The following is a 22,962-nucleotide window of genomic DNA, read 5'->3' on the forward strand; positions in this document are numbered from 1 at the left end:
AACATAATGCTTCTTTCTCCTCCACTTGCCCAACACAGACACTCTGACCCACTCTGCAGAACGCCGAAGTTTCCTTTAATTTGAATAGTGACTGAGATGTTCTGTAATCTGTGGAATTGCATTAGCTGGGAAAATGACTCAGACTTTAAGCACTTGAGAAGCTATCGCTGTGGCAGAATGTGATCTCTCCCCTGTGGCTAATTGAAGATGCTCTGTGGGTGAAATTATTTTCAGCTGCGCTTCAGAGAGAAAAACAGGGAATTACAACGAGCTGACAGCATGAAACACTTAGCTGTTAAGTTCACTAACCATAAGTGCTTCTGCCCTAGACAACTGAAGACAACATTTTGCACATTATTACAACCCAATTGTAAATTGATTGCTAATGGAAGAGGATAACGGTTGGGGCTAAAATAGAAATGGCGCTGAACTGATGCTGGGCTCAGTGTCAGGGATAGCTGCATAAGCTGGAAATCTCCAAAGCCAAGGAAATTAGATGGAGCTTGGATATCGAGTTAGCCGGCTTGAATTGAGCAATTATTCATACACAGCTATGTTGTTGCTGCAAATTTGAACAACTGCATATTCTATTTTAAGTGTCTTCCATAGCTTCTGTCAGTTTTCTGAATAGACACATTTGTGCATGTGACAAATAAATAAATGCACTTCTCAACATGATAAACAACTATCCACCCTTAGAGGACCATAGTCCTATGTATCATCGTCCATCATCTCGCAGCTGCTAATGTGTGTGTGTGTGTGTTCCAGGTTTGACCTGGAGCAGAACGAGGCTCAGACTGAGGTACAAAGAGAAAAGAGCCAGAGGGAGAAACTGGCTCGAGAAAAAGACATAATGACTGCTGAGATATTTAACCTCCGCCAGCAGCTGCAGGTAAGCTTCTTTACAGAACATACCTCAGATGTGCTGTGATGTGCTCTCCTGGGGACGCACGTCTGGTCTCTCTGCTCCCTGTGTGACATAACTGGGCTGGTCCAGACGCGCTCGTTACAGCCGCCTCCTCCGCCCGCAGGACAAGGAGAACGAATTGTGCGCCGCGAACGTGAAGGTGCAGCAGCTGGAGGCCGAGCTGCAGGACCTGTCCTCGCAGGAGTCCAAGGACGAAGCCTCCCTCGCCAAGGTCAAGAAGCAGCTCCGCGATCTGGAGGACAAGGTGAAAGACCAGGAGGAGGAACTGGACGAGCAGGCGGGAAGCATCCAGATGCTGGAGCAGGTACGGGGCGGTGCACATGTGGCCTTTCATAGTAATATGGCAGGCAAAATAGTGCTTGTTGCCAAATACTTCATCAAACCGTTGTGTTTTTCTTTTAAACTCAAAATCCTGTAACTCAGCAAATAAAGTGCTTTGCATTCTAATGTTTTTTTCAAAAGTACCTTCAGTGTGTTTTGTTGTTTGATGGGATATTTCTCTCTTTGGGTGAAAATCAAAGGCTTTGAGCGTGTGTGTGTGTGTGTGTGTGTTTGTGTGTGTGTGCGGGCGCGTGTCTTATTTTGAAATGTGTGCGTGCCTTTTGTGTTAATGCTGTACGTGTCCTGTGTTCAGGCTAAGCTGCGGCTGGAGATGGAGATGGAGAGGCAGCGGCAGACCCACTCGAAAGATATCGAGAGTAAGGATGAAGAGGTGGAGGAGATCAGACGGTCCTGCAGCAAGAAGGTACTCGTCCTGTCCTCTTCTGGCGTTTAACAGTGTTTTTACACCTGTGCATTAGCTTCTCCATTTATGTCTGATAACTAACGAGGCCTAGATGGGAAAGCACAAAGAAACGCACACGGGCACGCTGTAGTGCGTCGTACTCTGAGGTTTTCCCACAACCCAACTTATTAAATTCTTGAATTAGTTATTTCAGACTTATATTGATTTTCAGCGTGTGCCCCAAGCTGTACACAAACGTGCCGCATTCGAAAGAAGAAAGTGTAAATTATGGGTTATACACGCCGAGGCTGCTTGTTAACTTTTATTATGAACAGCAAGCACAAAATTAGCTGAAATTCTATGTTTGCTCGCAACAAATTTAGCAAAAAAACAGCGTTTGTGTTTCTTATCGTCTGATTTCTTCTCGTGTTGATTTTTGAAAGAGGAGATTTTTTTTTGTGTGTGTTCCGAGCGGCGTCAGATCTGGATAACAGCAGATCTGTTCTGGAGGGATCCATTTGTCTCTGGTGTGTGACAGCAGGCATGTCTAACAGGATGGTCGATGGTGTGTTCTGTCTGACTTTGTTTATCACTGGTCATCTGTTTGCGCGTCCTGACACTCTGCGCATGTGTCCCGCAGCTGAAACAGATGGAGGTGCAGCTGGAGGAGGAGTATGAAGACAAGCAGAAAGTGCTGCGCGAGAAGAGAGAGCTGGAGAGCAAACTGCTAAATGCACAGGACAAGGTATTTTCATCCGCCCGCCTCGGGTCTTGAGCCGGCGCCGTTAAGAGCGCGTGTGATTCAGTGTGGGCCACTTGTTTTGATTGGAAAGAAAGCGCTTTCCAATCTCGAGAGGTGCTGTGGGTTTTTTGGAGGAGGATATAAAAACAGTCTGTCTAACCATTCATCACTCAGGTGAACCAGAGGGACGTGGAGACTGAGAAGAGGCTCAAGAAAGACCTGAAGAGAACCAAAGTCCTCCTGGCTGATGCACAGATTATGCTGGACCACCTGAAAAGCAACGCCCCCAGCAAGAGGGAGATCGCTCAGCTCAAAAATCAAGTATGGCTGCTTGTGCTGTGTCTGGGTAGATGATGGTTTGAAGCCGTTATGCAGTCACTGAATAACAATCTTAATGTTACTTTGGTCATTGGATAGAAAACACCAACACAGATTGATAAATCCTCAATCCTGAGAAGAGACAGGGCGAATTCCTTGATATTGGCCCACTAACGCCCCCTCCCCCCTCTCTCCCCCCGCTTCCCCTTTCCTTCCTCCTGCTCCCCACAGCTGGAGGAGTCAGAGTTCACCTGTGCTGCTGCGGTGAAGGCGCGAAAGGGCATGGAGATTGAAATCGAGGACATGCACATCCAAATGGAGGACGTGGTCAAAAACAAGGCGTCGGTAGGTTGCGGCGCCCGTTACAGCCGCTGCGCTTTCCTGAGGGCGGGCCCCATTTGAAACGGAGTGCAAATGTGCTAATTGTGTTCCAGTTGAGCAGACTTCAGTGCTAATTGGTTCTGCGCATTTTGGTATCGCGGTGTGTTATTTGTATCCGAGCCGCAATCAATCGCCTGTAGAACATCAGGCGCGGGAGCATAATGAGAAATACCTGCCCTTTATCGCGGGTTGGACATGACGGACAAAGGCGCGAATATTTCTACAGCCTGGTTCTGACGAACAAGTCAAAACAAAAACAACAAACCATGTTTAATTAATGGAGGCCTCGTGCCCTCTTCAAACTGCGGCGGGGCTCCAGCATTAATATGCATGCATCATCAAGCCATGGCGAGATATTAAAATAATAAATGCCCTTTGGCATACGTCTGATTTCAACATTTTGCTGTAATGGATAAATAAGCTTTTGTCGAATGTTATTTTTTTTTTCCCATCTGCTCATTAATAGCTGTCTCTTGAGAGCGCTGCCTGCGTTTCAGACCGAGGATGTTTGTGTCTCTGGGGATGACACACAGAGCGCCGTGCGCCTGTGCTTTGCTTGTTAATTGCTGCATTTATGGCAAGGGAAGGTCTTGTAAATGTCTGAGATTAGAGAATGAATATTGAAGGCTGGAGCCCCCCCCACGCCCCGAACACAGGGGATGAACTCTAAATAGGACATCACCAGTATGCTGCACTGGCTGCACTTTTCCCCGCCTAAACGAGCCAATTGATTATCTCCAATTGGTCTCATCCTCCAGCCAGAACCTCGTCCAGATTGTGTGTCACCGCCATTAGATGAGATTCCAGGGTTGCCGTGGCCCAGCCAACTAATGAGCATTTATCATATTCAATAGCTCATGAATAAATCCTGTCTGAAGCGAAGTGCGTCCTCTCTTTATCCCTCAGCTGGAGGAGCAGGTCAGCCGTCTGCAGAGGGAGAAGAACGACCTGCAGTCGCGCATGGAGGAGGACCAGGAGGACATGAACGAGCTGCTGAAGAAACACAAGGCTGCGGTTGCTCAGGTAACGCGACGCCCGAGCGAGCCCGGAACGATGGGCACAGCAAAAAGAAGCCGGCGCTGCCTTTAATAATTCGCGTGGTTTCTCTTATTTAGCTTGAAACGTGGTGGGGTAGCATCTCTGACATCCACATTGGCATCCTGTTCTTTTAAGCATGTGAGGCAGAGTGGCTTTGAGGTTTGGAGGACATACTCCCCTCTAAACACAGTGTGCGCTCTGCAATCAGGGCGATGCAATCTGTTCTACAGCGGATCACATGACAAACCACTTGGCACTGATGTATCATGTTCATTAACCGCTTACATTAAAAGCCATACATTTTTACAGATAATTGAAGCGTACATGTTTCTCATTTCTGTCTTTGTCACCCACATACACTGATGCCAACCCGTGTGTGTGTGTGTGTGTGTGTGTGTGTGTGTGTGTGTGTGTGTGTGTGTGTGTGTGTGTGTGTGTGTGTGTGTGTGTGTGTGTGTGTGTGTGTGTGTGTGTGTTTTTGCACTAGTCTGCCAGGGACCTGAGCCAGATCAGTGACCTGCAGGCCCAGCTGGAAGAGGCCACAAAAGAGAAGCAGGAGATCCAAGAAAAGGTACAAGGAAGTATTCAAAAGCACTATAGCTGCCTGCCAGCATCCTACTCGCTGCCTCAACACTTCTCTCTGATTAGACCTGAGCTTTTAGAGTTCCTCTGATTATTGTGACCAAAAAAAAAATTGCTTCATTTCTGTGGCGGTTTTTCTCCCCCCCCCCCCCCCCCCCCCCCCCCCCCCAAAAAAAAAGCGCAAAAGCAATTTGCATTTAAATAGTAGGAATCAGCAAAGTCGAGGGGAGAAATTGTTCCTTTGCCTCTCTGTACTCGTAGTTAAAGAAGGGGTCATGCACAAAAACTCAGCAGCCCAATTAGATAACGCCGGAGACAAAGCGCTCGTTATTGCCCCTTTTCTGTGGGTTTTTTCTGGCGAGCCGCTGTCTTTGGTGATTCCGCTGCCAATGCTGCATTTTCCATTATTACCGTCATCAAAACATCTTCGGATAAAACCAAAGGTGGCAACTGGAGGCGAGCATGAAAGCAGCGTGGGGCGCTGTGATTTGTTTGCTCATCCAGTGTCTCAGCCGATGATTTAATAAATTGTGATAATTGGAACGAACCTTCTTCGAGCCCGATTCAGAAGAAGAGGGTGAAAAACCCTGAAGGTGCTACTTTACTCTCGCACATACCAGAAAATCTCGCAACTGATTCATTATGGAAATGTCAAAGTCTTGGCCTGACTGACTCTTCTATGTCTTTAGTCACCCGCCGCACTGTATGTAGATGAGTGGCCTTGTGCGACTCATTTGTCTGTCAACCAATGAACAATTTAATACATATTTCAACATTTAATCTCATTGGGATTTAATGTGCATTTAAATGAACAAATAATATCCAGTGTGACAGATTCATCTCAGTCTGAAATACAAAATTATTAATGATGTGAAGCTCATATGCTCACATACGCTGCGGTCCCACCGCTCTGCTCTTGCTTTGTGTTAGATGTTCTCTCATCACTTAAATAATTGGCTCCCCAAGTTCATAAAACAGAATAGTTGAAATATGCCTCCATTATTCTCCAGTGAATGTTGTCCAAGGCTTCCCGAGCCGTCGCCATCAACGCGGACTGTGCCTGCGTGCGGTTCGTAACCTTGCTCAACTAATGACATTCCCACGAGCGGCGGCTGTCCTTTGTGTTGAGCGCAGAATCGCGGGCGATTCGCGGGCGAACGGGCGGCGCCGAGCGGCGGTGGGAACGGATCCTGTTAACACGCTGACATCTGTCTGTTTGGATGCAGATTAGTTTAGTTCCTGTGAGCTAAATGGGGGAGGCTTTTGCATCAACGCGGCTCCGTGTCATTAAAAAGGTTAATGTAGCTGCTTTAGACTTGTGTTGATAACAGTGCTTTTGTAGCGCCAGTGTTTTTGCGCCGGAGACGTGTTTGTTGGTGTCATGTGTTAATGCATCGCCCCCTGTCTCAGTGACGCGTGTCGTTGGCTCCATGAATTTCATCTGCTCGACTACCGCAGTTTACTTTCCCTCCGACTCAGAGATGCCGGACTTTCTGAAGGTGTTTTCCTCCATATTAAGTGTTGCTGAACTCGTGCAGCCATCTGTTACCGACAGAATGCGTTTCAAATTTAATTTCAGACGCAACCGAGCTCTCGCGGCACCAGACACGGGTTCCATTCTTTTAAGCAGCGCACCTGCCAACGCTTTGGTCCTCCCAGGGTCCGCCCATCGGAGCACATTGGCTGCGTTTGAGACTCGCAGCGGGCTGTGAGGCATTGTTACACTGTGCCAGAGCAGCCAGCGATAACCATCTAAAGCGTCTGACCTTGAAGTGGTTATCTCATCCTCAGTAGGAGGGAAATCTGGCTTCTTTAATAATATCAAAGGAGAACTCCAAATCCTCTTTGTCTCAGATGCAAAGTCCCTCATTAGGTGCCGTGCCGCCTTTTGGGCCGGTGTTGTTGTGACGTATCTCCCTTCCTTTTATCAGTCATGAGAAAGAGATTCAGAGAGGACAAACGTGCTTTGCATGAATCTCAGCCCTTCGCCAAAGCCTGTGAAATTACTGTGGCTCGTTGTTGCTCAGCCTGAACCACGAGCTCTTCCTTTGACCAGTCGTGCTAGATTGGAGGGCTTATCTGGAGCTCATTATTCAGACCGCATGCACAATATTTACACGCACCAAGATGGATTAAATTTACACTAAAAAGGTTGGGAGGAAAGTAAACATTCATTTAGTTTTAAGGCGCACGCACAGGACACCGGCACAAAGTATCTCACAGCCCTCACGTACAGTAAAGGAAATGGAAAAGCAGAGGTCAGGAGAGAGGTGTGCAGTGAGCGCTGCTCCTCGGGGAGTGATTGTGTGTGCTTATCGGTGTGTATGTTTGTGTCCTTCTCACAGCTTCATTCGCTGCAGAGTCAGCTCGACTTCCAAGAACAGTCAATGGTGGAAAAGTCTCTTGTGAGCCGTCAGGAGGCCAAGATCCGTGAGCTGGAGACCAAGCTGGAGTTCGAGAGGACGCAGATCAAACGCTTGGAGGTGAGATAGTCCTGCGTGAAACGCAAAAGGACATGTTTGTAATGCAGTTGGAGGATGGCGTCCCTTGGTTTTAAAGGCTGTGTGGTGAGATTTTTTTAATAAAAGATTCTATACTTAAATGAGATGAGATCTAAGATAAGATCCCTGCTCGCCCTCAGAGCCTGGTGAGCCGTCTGAAGGAGAACCTGGAGAAGATGACCGAGGAGAAGAACCAGCGCATCGCCGCCGAGAACCGGGAGAAGGACCAGAACAAGCGCATGCAGCGGCAGACGCGCGACATGAAAGAGGAGATGGCGGAGCTGGCGAAGAGGGAGGCGGAGGCGAGCCGCAAGAGGCACGAGCTGGTGAGGCTGGTGGTGGTGGGGGGGGGTGAGGGTCGAACGGAGCCGCGGTAACTGCCACTCCCTTGCCCTCGCCAGGAAATGGACATCGAGAGCCTGGAGGCGGCCAACCAGAGCCTGCAGGTGGACCTGAAGCTGGCCTTCAAGAGGATCGGCGACCTGCAAGCCGCCATCGAGGACGAGATGGAGAGCGACGACAACGACGACCTGATCAACAGGTAGCGCGCGCCGCCGCCGCCGCCACAGCCACTTCCCCCTCGCACGCTGCGACAAAAGTTCCCAGATGAGAGCGACCGGGTTGACTTTCATTTCTCAGCCACCTGTCAATCACCGCGTGGAGCCTTTTCTTCCCCTCGTCCCACATCTTCCTACATCAATTTCCCTCTAACCTCTTTTGTACCGCGCGAGTCAGACTACTCCCTGTCTGCTCCCCAAATACTCCTCATGTGGTTTAATTTGGCTCCATGTTTTGATCTTTTGTCTCGGCGCCGGTTCTCCCTGTTTGGTTACTCCTTCGCTCTTTGCAGTGGGGTTGAGGGTTATGCTAGCTCTGAGCCCACTGAGGTAAACACCGGCTGCAGTAATACAGACATCTAAAAGGATGATGTTAAACACACCCGGCTTTGTTTGAGAAGGAGGCCGGCGACAGCATGACTCGATTCACTGAGCCCCTGCTTTAGAAAGGATAGTTATTTTTTGTGTGTAAGTCTAAAAACTATTTACTTGCCTTTTATCTCATTTTGTACCTTGCAGTTTGTGTTTCTCACCTCCTCTGATTCTCTTCTCTTGTTCCCCCATTTCTGCGTCGTCGTCACTCCTGGCAGTTTGCAAGACATGGTGACAAAATATCAGAAACGCAAGAACAAAACGTGAGAATGGAAAATGCATCCTTTGTTTCTGTCATTATGGTTGTTTTTCTCCCACCCTTTGCAACCACAAAAGAGAATAATGCAGTATTCCCTATCCTTTCAGTTTGTGTTGTGCACAATAGCGCTGTGAGGAGAAGTAATTTTGAATAGATGAAAAGCCGTGTCTGCGGTATACATCTCTGATAAAGGCTGTGCTTTAAGCGTGGCCCCGGTGTTTCATTTTGTTTCATTTCATTCTGTGCCAAGTGTCTGGATGTGTTTGTACACACTCGGCCTCGCTGGATATTTCTAGGCTTGTTTTCCTCCACTCGCAGCGACAATAAGTTATTTGGAAACTCTAATGGCACACAGGATGCCTCGCACGGCGTTAGAGGAAATGTAGACTGGACGGTAAATGGAAGGCGCGGCTAAATGGCGCCGGCGTCCTCCTCTAAGCCGGTCCCGCCGCCGTGGGGAGACTCCGATGGGAAACGGGCGAGTGTTGGCGACCTGTGGTAATACTGCATCATTGTCTGCTTGTGTCAAACGCCACCTACATTTCCAGCAGCATCGTCCCTGAACGCCACCGTTTTCTACCTGTGGAGGCTTTGCCTCAGCACATGTAACAACAGGTCATACCAGGCATATACTGGTGTATCTTATCAAGGCTGTGTCTCACTGTACACTTCTACAGTGCTTTTATAGTGATATATATTTAAATAATTCACCTTTGATCTAAATCTGGCTTGAAGGCCTCTACATGTGCTCAGGAAGACCTCCGGCACGGGTGCAGCCGTGAAGCGAGCATGCTGGAGGTCCACGGCTGCACCGCAGTGATGGCTCCGTGCCCCTGAACGCACCACTAATTCAATCTCGATCCATAGTGCTGTGAAAACATTTCCGTCCTAATACGAATGTTTGTGCCGTTATTAATTGTGAATGCACATCTTTGCCTGACTAAACCCCCTCTTTGCTCCAGGTTTTCCACGAAGACTATTTGTGCGACCTGTTAAATAACTGAAACCTTCATCAGAGCGTATTAAGGAAGCGTTCTACACAATTTTCCACTTTAACCTCTGCCTCTTCAGAGAGACAAGGCATCACGCCTGTTATCGCTTTGCTTTGTTTTTTTTTTTGTTATCCATCAGACAACCAGCGTGTATCGGCGTTCAGCGTTTCTTTTTGTGCAACTCCAGAAAGATTATAATTTCCCATGTTTACTTAATTGCATCCCCCCCCCTCCTCCTTTGACATCACTGCATTAGCAGCATGGATGAACAGTAATGGAGGAGGTGATTCTTCTTGTAATTATGAAGTGGATTTTCCAGATGATTTACATTGTTATTCAATATTTTAGCAGCAGATGCTTCAAAGCAGAGGTTATAATAGCTGGATTATTACAGGAGGAGATCATAGAAGCAGCGGGAGCTGACAGTGTGTCCATCTACTGTGAGCTGTGCCAGCACTGTGCTTCCATCATCGCACTCTGACGCTCATAAAGTTTTCTCCACATATGATACGTTTGTCATAATGCAAATATTTGATGTTGAATAGATATGGTGATGTTATGTTATTGACACTGCCAGTGCTAGGCCGACAGAACCGAGCCATACGATATTTGATGCTGACTGTAAGCATTTGTGACAAAGATTTACAACCAGCGCAGGCCGATTGTCAGAAGCGATTAATGTTCATTTCTAAATTCTTGGGGCTTGTTTGTATCTACGAGCCTCAGGACTGGTTAGCTAGTAGTGTGGGGCCAAGGACAAATCGTTTGTGACACCATTTGCACAGCACTCAATTGCGAGCCACCTTTTAGTGTGTGTGTGTGTGTGTGTGTGTGTGTGTGTGTGTGTGTGTGTGTGTGTGTGTGTGTGTGTGTGTGTGTGTGTGTGTGTGTGTGTGTGTGTGTGTGTGTGTGTGTGTGTGTGTGTGTGTGTGTGTGTGTGTGTGTGTGGGAGTGAAGAGGAGGGAGATGATTTTCTCTGGGCTGGTTTCAGCGTTTTGTTGTGTAATCTATCATGTTAAAAAGTCAGAGCATCACAGAGCTGACAAATGGGCAGCATGTGTAATCAACTTGCTGGTGTAATGAACCTATTATCTTTTTTTATGGCGAGCTTTTATCAGTTATTTAGCTGGAGTGGGGAGGGGAGGGAGCGGGAAAATAAAGCAATGGCATTTAATAGCTGAACTCAGACTCACAATTTCAGCTCGCTGCCCATGAAAACCCCCACGAACTCTGGAATGAAAATGTTTTGTTGTTTGTTTTTTGTTTTTTCAACAGGCAGTGATATAATCCACGCGTGTAGTCTTCCCAGCATCATTAATCGCTCCCACACTGAAAGCCTGCTTGTTTGTAATGATGAGAAAGCCGAGCATGTAAATGCTGTCGAACCCGGGCTCATTTGACGAAGTAGGCGAAAAAAACAAAGTGCGGACGCGCCACCTTTCTTGTGCGTCGCTTTTCGGCGGACCAGCAAAAGACAAACACAACCGAAAAAAAAGACGTGAGGGGAAAGGACGCTTTGTTCTCTGAGGAAACATGACAGAATGCGTGACAGCGGGCTCCGATTCCTCCTTATTCGCCTCTTTGCGACGTGTTCGGAGGTTAAGATAGATAAGCTTGTCGATGTGTTACCTACATCACTGTTCCTCATTTTTAATGATAGTCAGCCGTCTGGAGACACCGGATGAGTTATATCTGCAGTTGGGAGCTGTGCGGGGCAAATATTTTAGATTGATGAAGTGCGGCGCTGAAAGATACCGAAAGAAAGGCTATGAATAATAGTAAAGATCAAAGTCACAGTCTGCAATAAATCAGGAGGAATTGAAATGTGCGGCTCCTTTTACAACAACCCTGTCGTCAGTGTTATTAATATACAGTATGTTGTCAGGCGCCGAGGCCGAACGCGCTCTCTGACGCCAGCAGAACGCGCAGGACGCAGCTGAGGCCCCCTTTTTTTCCCGATTGTTCCTCGTAACATATGTGTGGAACGTGTCTGTGCGAGAAGCGAACGGCGCGTTTTCACACGTCGCGAAGCCGAGGGAGACTCTGCATCTGTGACTGTTGGTGGAAACAGTGCGTGCTCACAAAAAAAAAAAAACACAAAAAAAAAAATAAACCAAAAACCTGAGTGTTCCTTCACATCCTGCATCTCCCAAACCCGTTTGGAGCCTAATGGGCTCAGACGAGGTGTCACTCTCCCCTACTTTTCCCTCCCCGCTGCCTGTCGCGTTAACCTTCCCGCACCACCCGGGCGCGTAACTCACAAAATGCACGATGGACGAAAAAACAAATGAACGGGGAGTGACCTTATCAAGGTGGGATCTCGCCGGCGTTTTTCCCCCACCGCAATCTGCGGGTCTCTGTATATTGATTGTTATGTCAAGCGTCGTGCCAAGGGGCTGTCTCATGGCTCCGCTCCAATAACAATCACCACGAGCAGGTGACGCGCCACACAGATGCTAGCGGCCCAGAACCAGCCAAACAAGATAATTACGCCTCCAAGAGCTTCATCTACAATCTGTCTGATAATGCACCCGTTTCCCTCCACTAACGCAGCCCGGCGCCCCGCGAGTCTTAACCACGCGGACGTGAGCACGCGTGCACGACTGACCCACGGAAACGTCGCTAACAAGACGCGGCCACTAACAAAATATGCCCGGGACGTGAAAATGACTCATTGCTTTTGCCCGCGCGATTCGTCTCACACTCTGACGCTGCATAAAAAACCTCGGCAGCGAGTCATTTTTCTCGAACGAGTCGCTCGTCTGAATTGATTTCACATTAAAACAGCTGTAAAGAGACTGTCTTTAATGGTGGCTTTGAGAATGACTCGCTCGGGTGGAGGTTTCCTCTGCGCTGTGTTGGAGACCCCCCCCCCCCCCCCCCCCCCCCCCCCCCCCACACACACACACACACACACACTCTATCTGACTCTGTCTCTCCGCAGCGGCGACGAGAACGACACCGACTCGGAGGTGGAGGACCGCGTGGACGGCGTCAAGTCCTGGCTCTCCAAGAACAAGGGCTCTGCCAAGGCGGCGTCGGACGAGGGGAGCCTGAAGAGCAGCAGGTTAGCGCTCGTCCCCGCTCTCATCCTGACGCGGCGGCGCCGCGTGGGTCCCTGTGGTAGCTCGCCGATAAAACCACCCACGCGCCCAGCCTTAGAAAACGCCCGGGGGCAGTTTGCAGCAGAAGGATGGGCATTTCACGTGATTAGGTGTCATCTCTCTCGGTAATCGGCCTAATGACAGGAGGCGGAATGGGGAAGCGGCTGCTGTCACATATATTGAAGTGGCCCGTAGCCATTTGGCACTCCTGCTAAATGATGCCTCCGCCTCGGTTACATAGATTTTCTCGAAGGCTGATTACCTCACTTTCTGCAGTGTGTACTGTAAATAGCAGCGGCAGCAGCAGCCGACGGAGGTAATGTATATGTTCCCTGACTCTTAAACTGGACCCAAGGACAAAATGAAAATGACAGATTTCTCCTGTTACAGTGTCACATTAGAGACGCAAGATGCCAACAAGTGACAGCGTCACTTATCAGCTGTGGTGGAACACGCTGTCCCATCTGTTACATGATAGGAGAGGCTCAGCATTTTATTTGACCTTTGCCTTTTTTTTGTTGTCGTGTTTGTCGTCTCTGCTGTTGATTTCATCATTGCGCGACCCTGTAGATATGCGGCGAACGCCGACGTCAAAGAGGGCAAAGAAGCGAAGGAGAAGACGAGCGACGGGGGTAAAGAGGCCGATCCGATCCGATCGGTGTCGGTCATGAGCTCGCTGAGCTACAGGAAGCGCTCCAACCTCAAGGACTCCATAGGGGGCACGGGCGATGAGAGCTCCCTCTTCAGCGCCCTGAAGGAGAACTCGGACGCGCCGGGCCCCGCGGCGCTCCGCAGAGCCGCGTCTAAAGCTGCAGAGCTTCCGGAGGATCGCAGGAAAAGCCTGGCGCCGGAGGACTTGGACGACAAAAGCTCCGTCATCTCCTCGGCCTACTCGGAAGCCGCCAGCAGAGCCAGGAGGGGCCTGGAGTCCCGCTGGAGCTCCCGCAGCAGCCCCGAGTTCGACCGGGAGTCCGCGGCGTTCTCCGTGGCCTCCAGCCGGGCGTCGGCCCGGCGGCCGGCGCCGGACGTCGCCGCTGCCGACGACGACGCCAGGTCCACCATCAGCAGCGTGAGCCGCTGCAGCCCCCGCTCCCTGCACCGCAGCGCGTCCTGGAGGGACGAGCGGCGCGGCGCCTCGCGCCTCTCCGTGGCCCGCAGCTGCGGCCTGAGCGAGTTCGGCGTGGACGGCGGCGGCGCCGACGACGACGACGGCCGCAGCGTGGCCCTCAGCGCGGCCGGCGCGTCCTCCTGCAGCCCGCGCGCCGCCAGCCGCAGCTTCTCCAACCCGCCGCTGCAGCGCCGCTCGGACGGCGCGGCCGCGCCGGACGCGGCCGACGTCAAGACGGTGACCCACCGCAACTACCTGGACCCGGACCTGGAGGCCGCCATCAACGAGGTGCTGAGCTTCAAGCCCATCAAGTTCAAGCGCAGCAAGCTGGAGTCCAGCGGCGAGGAGGAGGAGGGCGAGGGGGGGGGCGGGGCCGGCGACACGCCCCCTGCGCGCCGCTCGGCCTCCGGCTCCGCGCTGGACTATGGCGGCCGCCCGTCCAGCGCCGCGAGCGCCGGCAGCTCCCGCGGCCGCCGGGACAGGAGGAGCAGAGCCGCCCGCTCGGACTCGTCCTCCTCGGACGAGCGCCGCAGCAGAAAGGGCTCGCGGGGCAAGAAGGGCAAGAAGGGCAAGAAGAAGTCCAAGAAGAAGCAGAGCGAGTCGGAGGACTCCTCCTCCTCCTCAGAGTCGTCTGAGTCCTCCTCCTCCTCCTCCTCCTCAGACTCCACCATCTCCTACCGCAGCTCCAGCAGCGTGAAGAAGGGCCCGAAAAAGGCCTCCGACGACGAGGAGGAGCCTTCGGGCCGCGGGAGCTCCAGCAAGAAGGACGGCAGGAAGAAGCAGAAGAAGGTGGACAGCCTGATGATGAAGTACCTGTACCGGCCTGACAGTGACTGATCCCAGGACGGAAGGTGACGCCTGCTGCGTTCAGGGCCCGGCATGTCAGAGGGAGCCCTGCACCCACTAACGCAGTGTGCCGTGTGTGGCTGCTTTGCGTTTATTCACGAGCACCGGTGACGTGCAAAGAGTTAGACCTTAATTTATCGGCGTTTGAGTTCATCGCAGTTGATCTGGATGAAAGCGCTAGTTTACGTGACTCGCTCCGTGTCGTTATAACGAGGGTTCGATGCGTTTAGTGCCACGTAATTCTGTGCATTGTTTTTGTTTGTTGCTCGTCCCATTTGCTCCCAAACGCACCTCGCCCTCAGACGAAGGCAGCTTCATGCCGCTCTATATAGAATAAAACCACCGAAACATGTCGCGTGAGGGGAGTTAATAGGTGAGACGTGGTGTCATTCATCCTCAAAGAAAGGCTAAAATTAGTATTTAGCTCAGAACGGGTCTATTTTAGGGCGATTCTGCGAGTCGGAGCGTCTTTGATTCCTGGGTGACGTAAACGACGCCAGGCAGCCGGCTCCGCTTTAATTCCCCTCTATGTTTTTGCTGCTGGCAGGTCAGGGGCGATTGTGGATGCAGCAGGTCAACACAGCTGGATGGGATTCTTAGCGCATTGTAGCCTTCCTCCACTTCCACTGCTCCCTGTGGAAAACATCAGATATGTTCGTTATGTTAGTTTTGCCGCTTGTTGATTTTCTGCCGCGGCTTCAAGGAGCTGTACGTTTAATAAAAAATAACAATATGTGTCAAGACACCGTCAACATTAGTGAGCCCGTGGCTTTGTTTAAATACGCTGAACGGGGTATGTACATATTATATAAAATGTGCTTTTCAGCTGCTTCCTGCTTGTTGAGCGGCAGTGGGCACGGCAGCCTGGATACCAGGCATTTCTTTGAACATTCAATTAATGCATGAGTGAGTGTCATGCCTTCTGTTGGCATGGCAACATGATCTGAGGATGTAAAGGTGTACAAAATGACCTTTAATGACTGTGGTGGGTAGAAGAAGCAAGGTTTAGTGTAGATCGGCGTGTTTTTTTTTTTTTTTTTCTCAGCTATTGATTACAGTCTGCTCTGACACAGTCTGGCATTTACTATATGCATCTAACTTCACACGTTCATTACTGACAGTAGGAAATATTAATGTCGCCTGGATACTTACATGTGTGTGTCGTTTAATCACACTTACAGGTGCATCGGGGTCAAGAGACCAGTCGCGCATGTTTCCCCGTCTCGTAATTAACCCTAATGAAACACTCTGGAGGACTGTTTATTACTGCCTGTGTGATGGCTGGTGATGATGTCATGCTCTGTGTGTGTGTGTGTGTGTGTCCTGCAGCCCTCCTGTGGCACGGAGACGCCCGAGTCGCGGCCGCTCCGACGAGGACGACGAGGCGGAGGGAGACGCCAACAAGCGTGCGCCGCGGCTGAGCGACAGCGCGCTGGGAGAGGGCGCGTCTTAACCCCGACTCGGGTCACCTCGCGCTTCGGGTGACAACGGACACACAGGAGGGACACGGTTACTTCCCCGCGTCCTTACTCCGGCTTTGCAGCCGGGCCGAGGGAGGCCGGCCGCATCCAGAGGCAAGGGCAGGGAAAAGGCACCGCGCAGCGCTTCCACCCTGCTTTTATTCCGTTTTACAGCAGAGACGCCCACATCATGGACTCATGCCTCCTCTGCGACTGACGTGTGCTTTTCTCCTTCATTTAACGCCGCGCTTTCAATAAGGTAGTTAATACAGAGCAGTAAAGTTGAGCACTATCACACGAACTTCTGTCACCACTTAATTTATAAGAGCTGCTTTTCAGGCAAATTGAAGCACTCCTCTGTGCTCTCCTCAGACTATTCCGATAGCTGTGCCAGGAGGATTTAGATAAGCCCTCTCTGGCTGGACTTCTTCAAAACGCTCTGACCAACTATTAAGACCGTTCTTATCTCCCTCGCCATTAATGTGGATGAGCGCCGAGGGAGGAATTAACCCCTTCTCAATTAATTATCTCGCAGTAAGTTTACTTGTAGCTCTTGTTCCAAGTTGAGATATCCATCATTCGAACAAAGTGATGCTAAATCATGATTGCTGGCATGAAGACTGAACAGAGCTGGTGGGTGCTTCAAGACGAACCACTTTATATGTTTGAAATCTTTGAAGACTGGATTACAGCAATAATTTCAACTAAACATGTGTATGTATAGGTCGATAGACAGATATTTGTGGAATTAAAGCCTTTACATGAACATTATATTCAAAGGAAATGATTTTCTAAAGCTAGAGCTATTTTAAGACCATGTTTAGCCTGTACTCTGACATATTACTCTGCTTGTGTTGTGGCTCTGACATGTTTTTGTCCACTTATATACATTTATATGCTAATTTATCACACATTTCTCCAAAGTCTGATATCCTGGAGTTTAAAGGGAACGCGTGTGTGCTGTTATAAAGAAGCTTTCTATAGAACTTGCAGATGAAGAGACGTGTGGTGTTATTTGTCAGGTAGAGGCAGAAACGGCAGTAAAAACCAAAACTCTTGCACAAGTCCTGCAGAATGTCGCCGCACGCTTGTGATAATGATGGCGGCTCCCTGCTAAAGGTGTAAAGCAGATTGTCATGCGAGGCGTCTATTCGCCTCTCCTGTCGTCGTCCAAGCAGCAATACAGCGATGCGATCTCCAAGGTGCCAAAAGCAACGCAACACTAAGCGAAGAGCGGCTGCGGGAGGGTTTCTACACATTCCTCCCAGCAGCCACATGCACGGGACAAACATAGGTGGACAATCAGCTTATTCCTGCCCAGACCCAGACACACTATAAATGTCTCCACCTCTATATTTAATCCCACAAAATGATGATGGCATCCGTGGATGATTGCGACCTCAGCCAGCTTTAACTCTGTTTAAACAGCGTCTCAGAATATGGCAGCATATACATATGTGCACGTGCACTGTCTGCTCTAGTGCAAAGACAACATTCAAGTGTCTCGCTTGCTATTTGCATATTTTCTCAGAAGAGGCTAATCTGCATTTCTTGTCTTATTCTCTCTCCCTCTCTCTTTTTTTTTTTTTTACTTCACACATGAATATTAATGCGCAACACGGCAAACTTTGATGTCAGAAGCGACTTGTTAAATGAAAACAGTATTGTAAGTTTCATTGGCTCTGAGCTGGAGTTGCTGGCATTACACGCAACGCTTCAGAAGTTGGTTCACTTCGTCACATCTTCTGAAAGCACTTGTCTGTGTTCATCATGGAACAGATCACCATTTGTAAAATGAATGTGTGTGTGTGTGTGTTTTTCCTTTTCTGTAAATAAATTCAGCCGTTTGTTTACAGAATCGATGTCGGGCTGCTGTAAGGTATAATTTGGACGGAACTTAAAATTCAGCACCATCGGAAAATAAAGGAGGGTTAGATAAGAGCCAGGACAGTTTTAGCAAAACAAGCCATTGATGTTTTTGATTAATTTTAGCTCCTCTACCCCAGAGTAGCTTCTCACCATACCCATCCACTTCTCCCGGGAGACCGCAGAGGAAACAAACAATTCTTAGAAATGATTAATTCCGAGTTGCGGCACAACGTTGCCGGCAATAGCGCGCGCCTCCGCGGCTCGTTAATATGACTGGCGCGTCGCGGCGCCGTTCGAAACCAGGCTCGGGGCGAACGCGGCGAGATCAAAAAGCCCGAGCAAACACCGGCTTCCTCCCCACATCCGTCTCTGTTCTACATAGGTGATGCTTACCTGGATTCAAAGGGATTGATGGTTTTAGATTACCACCTTGGTTGACATTCACACTCAGCGTGTTTTGCTCTAAAGGATCCCCTATTTATCCAACCAATCTGTAATCTTCATTCCTGCGCACAACCGGTTCTGGCGCTTCGCTCGGCGCCGGGGAGCTTTTTTTTTTTTTTGCTGCTGCAATTTCACTCCGCTCGCGCGCGCGCACCCTCTGGGTGGCTGCGTGTTTCTGCTTAAAGGCTTTTCCATTGAGTGACAGATTAAATTCTGCGCCCGATTTTACTTATTTTGGCTCTAACGCTGTTTCACAAGCCAGTGGAGCAGGAAGTCATTAGCTCGACAAAGCCGAGCAAGTGTGTGTTTACGGTGCCGCCCTCCCCGTTATTTAGACAGAATGATTTGGCCACAGACGTTTGCTGCTGGAAGTCTAATGCTGCGCCTCCGTGGACACGGCGGCCTCACCTGCACCGTGCACGCCAGTGTTGTTCACTCATGTCTTTTGCCTTTCATCTGCTGGACCGCTCTTTTTTTTTTTTTTTTTTTTTTTCTCTCCTCCTGATGTATTCATGGAAACCGCTTGTCTCCCCCCAAGAAGATCCTGAGCCGCCGTGGACGGAGATGCACCTTTTTGAAATTACAAAGCAGATGGAGAACGGCCAAACGGAGTCGGAACTGAATCTGAAATCAAAGTGTGTGTCATTGTGCATAAGCGGCTGTGTTTACCAAGCAGCTCCACATTTTGACCTTGGTTGGAGGCCACCCTGCCAGAAAGTAAACTACAGGGGGGGGAGGGAGACATGTTTATCAGGCGTCATCCTCAACTATTAGCATTCCCAGATTTCTGCTGGATGCCTGCTGTCAATAAAGCGCTGATTGGAGGCACTGGGACGCTGCCTGTAGGGACCAGGTGAGGAGGCTGCTCTCATTTGCAAGTCTGAGACAAAAAGACACAGCAACGCGTGCTGCTTGGGCGGCTCCCTTTGTTTGCACATATCATTTCCACTCTAATGAACGCCGCACAGTAGTGGGCTCTTGTAACGAGGCTCAAAGGTAGCCTCAAACGGTGTTTACATTTTGCATAGGTCTTGGCCGGGCCTGGGGACCAGTGAAGGTAATAATCGCTTTCCTATGTGGCGCCTATAATGAAAGTGAATCCGCTTTAACATCCCCGGCAATGGGAAGCCTTTGATTTATTTTCACTCGTCGTACCCGAGCACAATGTGAAAACTTAAAAAAAAACAAAGACAAATTGCAGAAATCCTCAGAGTGCGGGGAAAAAATAAAGAAACGTTGTAGTGTCTATCACCAGTTTCAGGTTGGATTTGTCTCCTCTATCTCCTCGCCACAGTATGCAGGTGGCCAAAGCCCCCCGCTGTGCTCAGAGCTGTTCAGTGCTTAGTGTCCCTGCCAAAGGAGAGTTGCTGCCCCTGTTGCTGGTGTGTGTGTGTGTGTGTGTGTGTGTGTGTGTGTGTGTGTGTGTGTGTGTGTGTGTGTGTGTGTGTGTGTGTGTGTGTGTGTGTGTGTGTGTGTGTGTGGGAGGAAATGAAGACTCTAGATGTACTCTGCAGCAGTCCACTACATGTGAGGGATTTGAAAGGGGCGTAAATGGTCCTTCCTCCCAGCCTCACTCAGTGGGAAAGTGCTGGAAAGATCATTTACCTGTTTCCCAAATGCCACGTCCACTTGCAGCGATGCGGTTTCATTCTCTCTCGTCTCCTGCCGCTCCTCGCTATCGGCTTCCGATCCGGACCAGCCAAGTAGGGGCATCCTGGCAGATTAGAACACACACCTGTAATGTTCTTTGTCTAATTTGACCGGTAATCTTCCTCGCAGTTTCCATCTGTTTATGCCCCGGAACCATCGGAGTCCGGTCGACCCACAAGCAGCCGTGCGGTTCAAGTCCACGTCTCGTAGATCAAACACAAATGGAGGCTGCTTTGATAGGATTCTTTTCATAGCGTTCACAGAACACTTGCTGTGGCGAATTAGTTGGGGTCAAAACATGAAAAGTCCACAATGATTTATGGCTTTTAATTAAACCTGATTAGCCTCAGATTTGGAAATGCATCCCACAATCTGGCATAGAGCATCATGTTACAAACCTACTGCTCACGTACCGTAGCCGTCGTTTTCTGGACCTGCCATTGGTTTGTATCCGTCGTGGAAATGCAGCTTCCTTGCTCGTATTAATTGCTGGCCAAACAGATGGGAGGGCTGACGTGTGTGGGGGAGGTGACGGAGGGCTGCGTAGGAGGCTGCTGCTGTAGCTTCACAGCCCTCTTGAGCCGGTGAATCGAGTGATGGATTACCAAACAGCGCCTCAACTCTCTGGATGCGCTGGTCACAGCTGCACACGCTGTGGCAGCCACATCTCTGTGGCCTAATGGAGGAAGGAGAAGAAGAAGAAGAGACCAAACCCCCTCAAATTCCCAATTGCAGATAATAATTCCCTGTTCTTTAGTTCTGTAGTTCCATTCATTTATTTCTAATGGAATTAAATTTCCAGATTCCACTCAGGAGCAGGAGGCCGCGTTGTTTCCAGGGAGCGTCTGCCAAGCTGCCTGTGCTGTTCCACCTCATGTCATCACTCAGGGGTCACGCGGACCCTCAGAAAACACCTCCAGTGGCTCTTATGAACCGTTTTCACACCTTCTCTTGACACGTTCATCCACTGCAGCGTGTTTTACTTGATCCAAACAACAGGCCAATTCACCCTTCAGGTCTTTAATCAGAAACTAAATGACTGAAGTTAAAAAAAAAACAAAAAACTGTGAAAACATGCATCATGGCAACTTTACCAGACATTAAATAAATCCTCCAGCTCCGTCGCTGCACGGCTCATTGCGCCGAGAGATAAAATGTTCTGGACTTAGTGCCAGCGCTTGACAGCTTGGTGGCCTTTACCGCCGAACTCGCCAGCGCCGCGGCCGTAAACTGACGGATAGCGAGAGTTAACTACGCATCTAATTGCAGAATTCATAAGAATAACTCTGGGAGCAGATGGACGCCACCGGTGGGTCTGGAGTCGCTTTACTCAAACCCCGGGATGCTGCGCGGCATCAGTGTCGAGAGCAAGATATTTCTCCACGAAGTGAGATTTATTTAAGGCAATACAAAAGCCCAGTGGCCGTTTGGCTCTGCACCGGTGTTGTGTCATTGAGCCTTGGCTTGTGCAGAGTGAGAATGTGCACTGCTCTGCAGGAACCTATGGTTGGACGGCTGTCAGACAGACCATATGCACGTCACTGGTGTGAGGACTGGGGGGACGTACAGTACAGCGTTGACCCCCTAGAGGACCCTCTATAGGTGAAACCTTACAAAGCCTTTGCTTTTAAATACAGACGTGAACCTTAGGATCCGTTACTGTAGCGACTGAAAGAGAGACATTTCCTGCTCACATCTGATCCCTGAATCTAAGACATCATTTCTTTTCCATTTCAACTTAACCCCGCTGAAATCAGAGAGGGGGGGGGCAATTTAAAGCCACGAGCCAATTGGAAAACCTCCGAGCAGGAGAGCAAATCAACATCCAGCCGCGAGGCGCTGAATGGATATAATCAGGCGGCGGATGGAAATTTGAAAATGCATAAAGTGCTAAAGCGGCGCCTCCGACACGTCCGCAGATTGACAGCTGGACGCTGAATGAGTCAGACGGGGGACTAATGCCCGTCCTGTCACTCGATCTTCCCTCTTAGCAGGCTCCTGCTCGCTGCGCACGTGGGACCTCCGTCTGAGTGACAAGCCGCTGACATTTACATTCCCTCGCCCTCAAAGTGTGGGCAAGCGCGTCTGCGCCGCACGCGGCGCATGCTCGGACTCGTCATTGGCGAGCGCCGCGCTGCGTGCACGCGCATCGCTCCGCCGCCGCCTGTCGCTGACGCCGAGGACGCCGTGACCCGAGCCCTGGCGTTCTGCAGTGACCTTTTGCACGCTCAGACAAAGAGGAGTTAAAATAAAAAGCCGAGGGTTGAATATTTCCCCGAGTCTGACTGTTGCACTGAAGGTTATCAGTCCTGCCGCATTATATGGAGCCTGTAATTAATGTGGAGTGTTTGACCCTGCACGCTCTCCATACGCTTCAGCTTGAAACTGTTTTAAAGGTTATAATAGAGAATCTCGGGTTGGATTGTTGAAGCTCTGCAGACTGATACTGGACATGTGGAAACCATAGGTTTTATTCACAGTAATGGCATGATCGCAAAGTCAATGTTGCCAGGAAACCTCGTGTCCAGGCAAATAGTGGACTAATAGGCCCTGAATTATTCAGGATCAGTAGTGTAGGTGATGCTGTTAGGAAAAGTTACATCAGCATGGAAGACCTATTTTCTTTCTGAGACCTTTGAATCCCCAGACATTCAGCTGGATCCATTTATATGTAATATTTCCTCACCTCCGTCCTCCTGCGATGCCCAGCGAAGGCCGCCGATGCCTCTGCGCTCCCCTCTTTTCCACACCGCTGCTCCAGCTAAGCCGCGGTGTGTGCGCGCTCACGAAAACCTTCCCCTTGCTGTGGCACGAATTAATCTACGCCGCCTGTCCACCTGCAACGGGCCTCATACAGCACAAGGGCACAGGCATTTATTTCCCATCCTCCTGCAGGGCCGAATGTACAGAGACGTATAATTTAGAGCTGTCCTCTCCTGCTATCGGCCGCGTTCCCCGGCCAAACAATGCCGCATTGCAATGAGAGCTAGGCTCCCGCCTGTGCTGTCTGCGCCTGAGGATGAAAAGCCAGGAAAGATGTGACTGCAAATCCTCAATATTAGGAGTGAATAATTGCCAACCTGCTAT

At 49.9% G+C, this 22,962-nt stretch overlaps 1 protein-coding gene and 1 long non-coding RNA gene across 12 annotated transcripts in view; one reads left to right on the plus strand and one right to left on the minus strand.

The window, feature by feature from the left end:
• LOC114868980 (unconventional myosin-XVIIIa-like) overlaps positions 1-17,774 on the plus strand; it is a 51,085-nt gene extending 33,311 nt beyond the window's left edge. For 7 of the 11 annotated variants that reach the window (XM_055502172.1, XM_055502173.1, XM_029172714.3 and 4 more), the window contains 15 exons: positions 769-892; positions 1,032-1,232; positions 1,563-1,673; positions 2,293-2,397; positions 2,569-2,715; positions 2,944-3,057; positions 4,000-4,116; positions 4,619-4,702; positions 7,059-7,196; positions 7,355-7,540; positions 7,616-7,755; positions 8,362-8,406; positions 12,339-12,461; positions 13,069-14,457; positions 15,782-15,921. In XM_055502172.1, coding sequence (XP_055358147.1) covers positions 769-892; positions 1,032-1,232; positions 1,563-1,673; positions 2,293-2,397; positions 2,569-2,715; positions 2,944-3,057; positions 4,000-4,116; positions 4,619-4,702; positions 7,059-7,196; positions 7,355-7,540; positions 7,616-7,755; positions 8,362-8,406; positions 12,339-12,461; positions 13,069-14,443 — 3,010 coding nt within the window. In that variant the 3' untranslated portion in view covers positions 14,444-14,457; positions 15,782-15,921. Of the gene's footprint in view, positions 1-768; positions 893-1,031; positions 1,233-1,562; positions 1,674-2,292; positions 2,398-2,568; positions 2,716-2,943; positions 3,058-3,999; positions 4,117-4,618; positions 4,703-7,058; positions 7,197-7,354; positions 7,541-7,615; positions 7,756-8,361; positions 8,407-12,338; positions 12,462-13,068; positions 14,458-15,781 lie in introns of all 11 variants that reach the window. The other 4 variants (XM_055502174.1, XM_029172723.3, XM_055502176.1 and 1 more) reach the window with 3 other exon arrangements.
• On the minus strand, positions 7,755-21,420 carry LOC129602982 (uncharacterized). Its single transcript, XR_008692495.1, has 3 exons — positions 20,289-21,420; positions 19,831-19,939; positions 7,755-8,354 (listed from the first exon to the last, which is right to left on the minus strand). It is a non-coding gene; the product is annotated as an uncharacterized LOC129602982 (long non-coding RNA).
• Between the last annotated feature and the right edge of the window lie 1,542 nt (positions 21,421-22,962).

The sequence above is a fragment of the Betta splendens genome, chromosome 14 (assembly GCF_900634795.4).
Source record: "Betta splendens chromosome 14, fBetSpl5.4, whole genome shotgun sequence".
Classification (NCBI taxonomy): Eukaryota; Metazoa; Chordata; class Actinopteri; order Anabantiformes; family Osphronemidae; genus Betta; species Betta splendens.